The sequence below is a fragment of the Galeopterus variegatus genome, unplaced genomic scaffold (assembly GCF_000696425.1).
Source record: "Galeopterus variegatus unplaced genomic scaffold, G_variegatus-3.0.2 Scaffold1259, whole genome shotgun sequence".
NCBI lineage: Eukaryota > Metazoa > Chordata > Mammalia > Dermoptera > Cynocephalidae > Galeopterus > Galeopterus variegatus.
In genome coordinates, this window is record NW_007727370.1 from 82807 (window position 1) to 94100 (window position 11294).

The following is an 11294-nucleotide window of genomic DNA, read 5'->3' on the forward strand; positions in this document are numbered from 1 at the left end:
GGACCGGGACCGGCAACGGGACCGCAACCCTCGGTGTTGCTCCCGCGCCTCGCTCAGCCAGTGAGCGGGAAACGGTCTGTATGTGGGATCCGAACCCTCGGGCGGGAGCGCCGCCGCGCTTCCCAAGCGGTGCACTATCCAGTGCGCCACCGGGCCGGCCCTGATGTGAAGACCTTTTAAAAAAAAATTACAAACGTATGTTTTCATGTGTATATAAACCTTGGTTCCTGTGTTTTGAAAGTAGTATTCCTTTATAAAAAAGTATCCTTATTATAATGTGTGCACCTTTATACTTTCGTTTTATGTCTTAGTGTCCTATATCAAATGAAATAATTTGGAGAGGTTACTCTAAATTTACTGTATTTGGAGATGGGAGGGAAGGAGGAGCTCTTATGTATGATTTGTTCCTTTTATCTCTATGGTATTCCCAAATTTACTGACATTTCCTAATAAAACTGATCTGATTTCAATGGTCCTCTAAAACATTGGCAGACTTTTTCTGGAAATGGCCAGAAGTAAACCTTTTAGGCTTCCTGGGCTAAATGGTCTCTGTTGCAACCTCTGGATTCTGCCATTGTAGTGCAAAAGCAGCCGTAGACACCATGAAAATGAATGAGCATGGAAGTGTTCTAGTAACACACACTTTATAAAAACTAAGTATGCTGTCCATAGTTTTCTGACCCTGTTCTATTCTTCACACACACTTTCCAAAACATCCTTTTTTTTTTTTAAGGTTATTCTTAGCTGGACAATTCTGTGGGCCTTGGGTTTGCCTAGGTTTTAAAGACTCTTAGATGTCTGGCTTTTCTGAGGGAAGGAGAAAGTTGGGGAAGTTCAGGTTATATGAATCAGTATTTGTGCATGTACAGTAAGCAGAATAATCTCTCCAGATACTTAGAATAGGTCAATTAAAGGAGGCTGAAGTGTAAACCTTTACCCTCTTAATACTTTGAAAATAAATTGGTAATTAGTGTATCATTTGTTTATAGCTACATGTATTTAATGTGTGTACATGCATGCAGCTGACTTGGCTCTCTAGGATGCATGCTTTGGAGAATGGCATTTCCTTATAAGGCAATAGGTCAATAGCTGTGATTTTGGAAATTGTCTAGTATCAATAGCCAAATGAGTGCAGTATCTTGAATTACTGGAGATTTCCATTCCGTATGAATGGAAGATTGTTGTTTCTTTATAGCTTGCCATGTGTTCCTATTTATTGCCATGGGTAATAAAAACAGTAATAAGATGATAAGAAAAATAACACCTAATATGCATTGTCTACTCATTAAATACTATTAACAATTCTAAATGCTTTATCCACAATTCTAGAGACAGTATTGGTGTTCACATTTCCCAGATGGGAAGACTGAGGGTTAGAAAGAGAGGCTGTAACCTGAGCCAGTCTTTGTACTTAGCTCTGGTTTGGCTCTGACAATGTAAACATTGATTTATTCTAATACTTCTTCTTAGCAGTAAGCTGCTACCAGTGACTTGCAGCCTAGCAACTTAGCCCCAGACAGGAAAGTTGAAGCAGAGCTTTTCTTTTCATTTATTTCCTTCAGATTAGAATTAAGGAATGCTGTTAATGTGGTTAAATGCACTATAGCATTTATATTAAAAAGCATATCTGCCCTGTGTATTAGTGAGACTTACCTATGACATGAATTTTTACTGGGTGGTGGGGATGGGTGGGAGAGGCAACACATACCGGAAATTTAGTTGAGGTATTTTTAAACATAGAGTTAGAATAGTCTTTTGTATTTAAGAAGATTTAATTGATAATGGCAATATCTGGTATCCTAATTTTATTTTAAAATATAGGTTCATTTTTCACATGTGATTTGCATTTGGAAATTAAATGCTTCTATATTTATCAACTTTTATCACTAGAGTAGTTCTACTTCATCTTTAAAAGAGAATTGCAGCATGTTTGAAGTAGTTTTGCTATAGGTAATTCTTATATATTTAACATTATTTAAAAATGTTTCTCAGACATTTGAACATTTTTATATACTAATAATAATCAGAAGTAGTTTTATAACAGTTGTTACAGGTTGTAAACACATTTTTTAATCATGAGAAACATTCAAATGTTGGGATAGAAATGCTTGAAAATAGTCATTACAGCTATCAGTTATGTATTTTAACATTTATTGAGAATGGCATGGGGAAAAGTTTAATGGCCTTAGACACATTTGTAGGAGAAGAAATTATTGGTGAAATACACAAGGGCTCTCACCTTTACATGATTTATCTGTCACATTTCCTATAAAATGTTTAGAGATTGTTTTTGGTCCTATGGATTTCTCTAATGCTTTGTTCATTGAAAAGAATCACTGTATTCTTCATACTTTGCTTTGAATAATCCTTGAATTATTCTGAGATGAATTTGATGCAGTTGGAAGGGAAAACACTTGAAAAGGTAAAGTCTTTTAAACAAGTTTTAATTCAGTATCTTAATTATTGGTTGTAAGAATCTTTGAATGCTATAAGTATATTCACAGACCAAGAGTTTAACATTTCCTGTGGATTTCTTCCGAATGGAAAGGTCTGAAGTTTTGTCGTGTTTTAACGAAGTACTCATAGCTTTTAAAACTCAAAATGCGTATTTTGACAAAATGTTTTAAGAAAAAGAAGTTTTTGTGATTCATTTTGCAGGTTGTTTTGGATAAGGTGTGAGAACAAGGTAGGATTTTTTCCCAAGTCCTTGAAATTCCTTTATTCGGTTGGAATAATTGTCTAAAATTTCAATGGCAGCATCCTGTGGCACATGATAAACTAGGTGTGCAAATTGTCAGTCCCCAGTTCAACAGTGTATTGAAGGGGAATGTTGTTTTTTCTACTCTCAGTCAGCTCCTAGACCTAGACTATCCGTCTAAGAGGGAAGCTACAGGGCAAGGCTAGGTCACCCTGATCTCCTAGCAGCTTATCAAAAGAATTGTATGGGCAAGTTGGCAAGGTTCCTGCTGTGAACGAAATCATCTGTCCCTCTCAAGATGAAGATATTCCAACATGCACACCTATAAAGAAAACCACTGTTAAGGTAAGTGATTAGAATCCTGATGTAATGTTGGGCAAGTGTGTTCATGTTCTAAACCAAGGTATCTATGTACTCTATATTTTGCCATAAGTAATCTTACATATTTCAGGACTGTTGAATTTTTTTTTTTTATGTTTACAAATAACTTATGGTTTTGGTACTGTAATTTAGACATGTGAGTTATCTCTATCTAGGAAATTTTGTTTTGAAAATTTTCTTGAAAGAATAAAAATGATTGCTACTTTTTTACTTATGGATAAAATTTTAATCAATTCCTAAATCAAGTATAAAAACTAGGGAAAGAACACATGAATCATACTTTTACAAGTAATTATAACCACATGTGATATCATTTTAGTAGGCTTCTTGGAAATTTTTTTCTTTCTCAGGTTTTACTTAGTATGTGGTTGATGTGAAAAGGTGGAATTTGGATTTTCTCTTTTACTATTTTAACCTGATTTATACGTGTAACTATAGTGTAGTACTATTTTGTAATAAGCTGAGAATTTCTAGTTTATTGCTGCAGTCTTCCAGAATATACAGAAGTTGTATTTATAGTTTAAAATATGTCCTTTACCTCTATAGGTTTGTGGAAACTTAGGTAAGATACAGCTTTTGTAAGATAGTGAAAGCTTAAGGAAGAAAAATGTTTTATTTTCTTCTCTACCTTGGAAGAATCTATAGAAACTGTAATTTTCTCTGTTCAGTAATATAGTAGTCACCATTTATGGCTTGAGTTAGTCATTTAGTTTTTTATACATATAAATGAGTATACCCATAAACATTTACCTGAAAAATTTTAGTCATAGACTTTTCGAAAAAATATTATCAGCAGTGGAATTTTGGTCATTCTATTACTTGATTGGTATAAATTCATTACATAAAATGCTGTTATAAAAACAAGCCATAATATTAGTATCAGAGTACAAAATAAATCAATAATAGAATCTCAGATTCTCAACTGTGTACTTACTCAGAAATACTAAAGCTTATCTATAAGTACTTTATTAGGAAAGTTAACCATGATCCGTGTATAGATATAAAATATATTTATGTATAAGAATATGCAACTGACAAGCTTTTTTTAACTAATCGTGAAGGATCCATGTATTATGGTGGAAAAGGGTAAGCCATAGTTTTATTAATAAATAATGCCCAGATGGCACAATCTCTCTGGTAGATATTTTTCTTATAAGTACTAAATTGGTAATGTTACAGTTTTCTTGTAGTGTGTTTGGTATATGAGTTCTCTACAACATTCTAGATGTTTTAGTGCCAACATTTAAAAATAATTACTTTTCCCTCCAATTTTACTTATATACTTCAATATTTACTACTTTTGTATCTAGAAATAATAGTCCAATACTTTTAGAATACTGTCTTAAATTAAAGTAAACTTTCAAATTTGAGTATTTGGGTAAAGGAAATTAAATACGTTAAATGAAAGTGTAAAGACCCTGTACGTATTTGTCAGAAGTATGTATATATTTCATTTGCATTAGTAGAAATTTTTTATTAATTTAGATTTGATTTTTTTCTGCAGTGATCCTTTGTAATACTCCTTAGATAGAAGTATAAATATGTGTGTTCAGATATCCTTCAGAAGAGAAAACGTTCAGGATGTTTACTAGAGGTATTTAGAAAGGAAAAAAAAAAAAAAAAAAAAAAAGCCTTTCAGTTAGGACAGTTGATGTATTTACTAAAGGCAAGGGTTTGTTTTGTTTTTTGCTATTTGAGTTTTACTTTTTTGGGGGGGGACATGTTAGGAGAAAAGGCGTGTATTCTGTAAAATGAAGCTACAGTTATTATAGTAATTGGTTTAGTAAAACATGTACCAAAATATTACTATAGAGTGTACCATACATAGTCATACACTTTTTCTGTAACTTCATTTCAAAGCAAGTTTCTCTTCTAGCACCAAGATATTTATGATTAGCATATTTAACTTGTCAAAATTGGGTTCGTATTCAAAGTTGGTAGGTAGAAAAGTTAAGACAAAACATTTAGTTTTTTTATGTGGTTCATTTATTTGATAAATATATTTTGAGGACCATAATGGGTAATGGAGATATAATTAAATGCAGAAGAAATATTAAAAGAGATAGTAGGAAAATCAGGAAAATGTTTCAAAGGGAAGATTGTGTTAAGCAGAAAGTATTTGAAGCACCTATTGACCTCTAATAAATAGAATGGTAGTTGTATAGTAGTTGTATAGTATTTTCCTTTTATGTGGCTGTTAAAACAAAAAATAGAGAGAACTGAGCACATCCTACATGTCAGGCATTGTTGTAGGTGCTTAACTTGGATAATTTCCCTTAATCCTTTTAGCAACCCTAAGAGCTGCTTAAAATTCCTTTTTAAGAATATTAAAAGAATATTAATATTCTTTTAAAGTAGCATTGGTCTACAGAAATATAATGTGAGATAAGTATGGAATTTCAAATTTTATGTTATCCACATTAAAAAAAGTAAAAAGAAACAGGTAAAATTGATTTTATAGTATATTTTATTTAACATAATATTTCTACAAATTATCACTGTAACATGTAATCAGTATAAGAATATTAATAATATATTTTAGATTCTTTTTTTTTTTTTTTTTTTTGTAGTAAGTCTTTGAAAACCCATGTGAATTTAATACTTATAGCACAGCTCAGTTTGGACTTAGCACATGTTAAGGGCTCAATATCCCCATGTGGCTAGTGGCTACCATCTTGGATAGTGTGGCTCTAGATTATACTGTCTCACCTTTCATATCATAGCTTGTTATTTTTCAGGGAACCTTTCTCTGATCCCCAGGTCTGTCGGTTTCCTTTCACCCCCAGTCTTAAGGAATCATATTCCTTTCTTTTAAAGGATTTATTACAATCGTAAATTATACTTCAATGAATAGGATTGTTTGATGTTTGTCTCTTCTGACTAGATATAGGCATTAGTATTTCCCATTGTATTCCCAGCATTACACACAGCTGGTGCTAAATAAATAGTATTTGACTGAAGGAGCCGTGCAATTACTGGGATAAGGAAACTTGCCCAGAGTCACGCAATTGATTTTAGAATCAGGCACTAAATTCTTTCTAATTCATTTTGCTCCAGAATGTGTAAATGTCACTAATGTGAGAAGTTGTTTTAATTCCAAGTTGTTCACCTGTAATGCTGTTTTCCTTGCTATTGTTCTGTAAGCTATCATAAATTTTTAGCTTGTAGGAAGCTTTTAAAATTATACACTTATTTTGAATTGATTTAACAGATTTGATGATAAAAGAGGTTTAATAATTAAATATTTTTTATTATTTAAATTCCCTGCTTACATTCATTCTGAAAATTATAAGATTGATGTAAGTTATTAAAAAATTAAAGCATTTAAATAAATTTTTTTAAGAATGAAGATTTTTAGATAGACCTTATTGGAAATAATCTAATTTTTTAAAGAATGATTTCTATGAATTTGATAGTGATTAAACCATGTGATCCATAGTATCTAATTATTTAAAAGCCAAGAAATTATATTTTGTCCATATTTTAAACAATCAGATTGTGCCATAGTCTTAAGTATGAAAGAGAAATTAAACATAGTCCCAACCTAGGTAAGTTTACACTTTTGTGTGTTCTATGTAAGTAGGAAGAATGAGATACTATTAAAGAGTAAGATTTCATTGCAAAGCTGATATTTAAGTGTATCTTGAAGGCACAGCAGGTATAAAGGGAAGAAGGAGAGGAAAGGGTATTTCATATTTCAGTCAAAGGAACAGCACCTATACAGATAGAGAGTTTCAAAACACTTTGTAGTGGTTCCTATAAGGAATTAGAAGCATGTAGTTCAGTCTGGCTGCAGCATAGGATGTGCAAACTAGGGCAGAGCCAAGGAAATAAGCCTGGAAGGGCAACTTGATGGTAGAATCATAAAGATTCAAGGAGCTTGAACTTATCCTATGCAGTAGGGAGCAAAATGATGGAAGAAAGACCTGAAAAATGTGAGCAGTGAGGTGGCAGTTACAGTAAAAGAAACAACGGGGCATGGACTCCCTTAGGGTGGGGGTTGTTTAGAAGAAAGTACAGGGTATATACAGTTTACTCTCCTCTGGCCCCTCTCAACCTTTTCTGATCCCCTAGCCCCCTCTACCAAGAAGACAGGAAATTAAGGACAGGACATAATTCTGGCGAATTCTTTTTAAAATATGTGTTCTAATGTGTCTGTGTTTTAGTGAATTTTAATGGAAACTTATTGTGTAATGCCTATTATTAAGTACCAAAGGAAAGGATATGTTTTACAAAGGAAAAATGCTTGTGATTCAAATCAGTGTCATTTTTCACTGCATGTCAAAGCTTGTAATGTAAATTATTCCATCCTTAAACAGTAGCCTGATTTTGCTGTATGGTCTTACTCACTTTAATCAACTTAAAAGTAAAAGGATATGAATTAATTTTTAAAAATTACGTCTTATTAGTGCTTTGGGTTTTACTTATATATTAGAGTCTGTTTTTAGTTTTGTTTTTCTGAATTTAAGAAATAAAATTAGAAGCCTAAATAGGCTAGTTTGTTAAGAGCATAACTCTTATATACCATGAACCAACACTGTAATCAGGAAGAAGCTGCCTGGGTAAATTCCTTTGCTTTGAAACCATCTCTTCTTTTGTTGCTTAGGGAGATTATAGGGGCCAAACAGCAGTAAGAAAAAAGTGTTCATTCTATTCTCTCTCAGTCCTGTAATGTTCTCAGCCAAAATTTGTTAGGAAAATCTCCCTAATCTTAGTGGTTGCAGATATGGTCAGGACACTAGTATCTCTTCTTGACAAAGCTCTGCCACTGTTATCCTCAGCAGAAATAAACAGACACAAGTAGGTGTGCACGAGCCCTTCTCATTTCTGCTGGCCCAACACCGTTTTTGGAAAGGACAGTGGAAAATGAAGTCTTTTCTTTACTTGTTGACCCTTAAGATTCTTATCATCATTATATATCATTTTGGGGGTATCACAGGATTGGTGTTGTGATGCGCTTTCCATTATATTCATTTTTGAAGCCTTAAGTGAGGTTTCAGTGTGGCCCCAAAATAGGTTAATGTTTCAAACCATGTACCCTGTATCGTCAATAATAAAAAAAAATACATTTGATCAGTGCTAAACTTCATAAATATATTTATATAAAATTACATAATTATTTTTATCCTTATAATTAATTTTGTTAACTTCCCTATTTCAAAGGACTAGATTATGGTAACTTTTTTAGATCTGATGTTTTGTTTAAATGAATTAAAATATATTTGTTTTTCCATGCAGATTTGAGTTTTGTGAACCTGCATTTGTGGTTGGTAATTGCCTCCAGATAGCATCTGACAGTCATCAGTATGATCGAATTTATTGTGGAGCTGGAGTCCAGAAAGACCATGAAAACTACATGAAAATATTACTAAAAGTTGGAGGCATACTAGTCATGCCTATAGAGGATCAGGTAATTTCCACTGTTCCTTTTGCTTAGTGCCATAGGAAACAAACACATTAGTTTAAGATGGGGAAATGTTATTTAATGAAAGGTACACATAATTTTTGAAGAAGAAATACTGTTCACAGATCTGTTTGTATAGAAAAAACTTGAGATAGGCTCTTATTTAGGCAAAGCAGATATAGAAAGGATCTCTACGCTGGGATTAGAAGAGATGGGCTTTCACTTGAGTTCAGCTACTCCCTGTTTGTGGCCTTAAGCAAGCCACTCCGTCATTTAGTTTTCTCACCTGGAAGGTTCAGTTGAATGTGATGATCTCTACAAGCTGCTGAGTTTCCAACGTTCTTCAATTCTTTGAACATATCAAAAAGAAATTCTATTTGTGGTTTGTTTTGAAATGCATAACTTCATTACTAAAACAAGTGAATTTTAAAATCTTTGAGTGCTATGTAGACTCACTTGAAAATATTCTTCAGCTATTTATAAGCATTATTTAATTTTCCTTACCTTGATTTAGAATTATTAGGTATAATAAGTGTATGACATACTCATTTATTCAGAAAATGGGTGGATTTTTCAAAAGCAAATTACTTAAAAAAGTTATAAAAATGTATTTCAAAAAAATATGATCTTTAATATTCACATTAACCTAAATCTGAGATGTTTGAAACACCTTGCAGTTTGTGCAGTAGAAGTGACAACTTAAGATGACTGGGACCTAGCATGATAATCGTAGAGTTTATATGTCTTGGGGGTCCCTTAACATTTCAGTGTGCCATTTGCAGCTTAATAGATCTCACCATTACCATGCACTGTGTGCTCTGTAGAAAATTGTTTGCCGGTTATTACAAAGGCAGAATATAAAAATATTCATTAAAAAATGTTTCTGGAAAAATGTTACTCAGTTGCTTCCAAGATTTAGATTCCCAGTTAAACAATCTTTTTCTGTTTTCCTTTAATGATACATTTTCAAATGTTTAAAATACAACTTCTTCATCAGTATTTTTTATAACATTTATTCTATACTATCATACAAATATCAAATACAGTAATGGGATACTTTTTGTAAAAAAGTTGAAGATACTAATTCAATTTGAACAAGCCATCTACTTAGCTAATATATTTTTTTCTAGGACTAGTGATGGGTGTTTACTGAAGTTGGTCAAACTCATAGTCCCTTTGTGACTAATTATATTTATTTGTGAAATATCAAGTTGGGGTTTGAATTAGAATCTATATTTCATTACCATCATGGAAGAACATGAAGCCAACTCATTAGTACAGTAATGAAAATATGGTTTTATTAGTCTAATGCTGTAACCAAATAACCAAGCCTATTTCGGACACATTTCGGGAGGCAATGGAATGTATGGATTGTGGTGGTGCCCCTAGAAATTATCAGACGTAAAATCTAACATGCAGACTCACTTGACCACATTGGGGTATCCTGTTTGCATTGAAATATCTGTCTTGAACAGCAGATATTTTTGATTCCTTCTATATTATTTTACAGTAAATATTTAAATGGAAGTAGTTTGGTTGCATTTAAATATAAGTGCTTATATAGCTCTTATTAGCAGTTATTCCCTTAAAACAAAATTTTGATTGCAAGATGATCACATTACCAGGAATAAGCTGTTCTTTTTCTTTTTCCTTTCTAAATAGTTAACACAGATTATGCGAACTGGACAAAATACTTGGGAAAGTAAAAATATCCTTGCTGTTTCATTTGCTCCACTTGTACAACCAAGTAAGAATGATAATGGCAAACCAGATTCTGTGGGACTCCGTAAGTAGCACCTTGTACTTGCAGACTGAATTGTGACTTACAGTGTTCAACTCATATGCTGGGGATTTAATAGGCTGTGTAATTATGAAGAATTAAATAAATACCTAGTAATATATTCAGTGGATTTATTCAACTTGTTTTTTAGATAAAGTCCTTACCTTGTACCAGACACTGTTCATGCCTTCATGGAAACGTGAAAAGAGGGGCAGGTCAAACCAAAACCAAATTTATTAATTATAGTTTGTGATGTGATAGAAAGTAACTGGTTGTGGGGAAGGGCATCTATTTTAGGTATGATGGTAAGGAAGGCCTTTCTGCCCTGACAACATGTGAATTTATAACAGGAATGATATAAAAGAATCTGCCATGTCAAGATTTAGTGGTAGCATTTTCCATACAGAGATACAGTGAATACAAAAGGCTTTAGGCTGAAAAGAGCTTGGTCATTCCCAAACCAGGAAGAAGGTCCAGGGTGGTGGAAGCTCATTGGCTGGGCTGTGGAGGATGGATTATCATAGGGGAAAAAGGGCAAACAGGCCAATTATGAGGCTTTTATTATACCCAAGGGTAGAGGTAATGTTGGTGCAGAAAGAGGTGTTTGAAGGCAGAAAAATAGCATACTGTGTGAGGAGTGTGGGTGGAGGAAAAAGAGGAATCAGTTTGTGTGGCTAGCTGAGTGATGGTACCATTTACTGTTGTTGAGAAGATGAGAGGTGGCATAATTTGGAAATAGTGTAGAAACATAGACATTTTCTTTTGGCCATGTTTGAGTTGTCTGTTAGCTTACAGATGTCAGGTTGTCAAGTGGGTGCAAACCTACCGCATGAGGGAGGCAAGAATTGAGAATCCTCAATGTAAAGATGGCATCGTAAGCTGTGATCGGATGAGGTGGATGAGGCCCCTTAGGGGGAGGGCCGAGGTAGAGAAAGACGTTAGCGTTGGACCTGTGGTCTACCAAGTTTAGAGATGAGACAGAGGAAGATGGATTAGTGAAGGAGTGGCTGGGGCGGGGCGGGGGGGGGGGG

The 11294-nt window shown here is 33.6% G+C and overlaps 1 protein-coding gene across 2 annotated transcripts in view; it reads left to right on the forward strand.

Annotated features, from left to right (window-relative positions):
• PCMTD1 (protein-L-isoaspartate (D-aspartate) O-methyltransferase domain containing 1) overlaps window positions 1-11294 on the forward strand; it is a 34679-nt gene that overhangs the window by 14685 nt on the left and 8700 nt on the right. Inside the window, exons 2-4 of one of the 2 annotated variants that reach the window (XM_008575933.1) lie at window positions 2850-3043; window positions 8318-8489; window positions 10146-10269. In XM_008575933.1, the coding sequence (XP_008574155.1) occupies window positions 8436-8489; window positions 10146-10269 (178 nt within the window). In that variant the 5' untranslated portion in view covers window positions 2850-3043; window positions 8318-8435. The remainder of the gene's footprint in view (window positions 1-2849; window positions 3044-8317; window positions 8490-10145; window positions 10270-11294) is intronic. The other variant, XM_008575932.1, reaches the window with a different exon arrangement.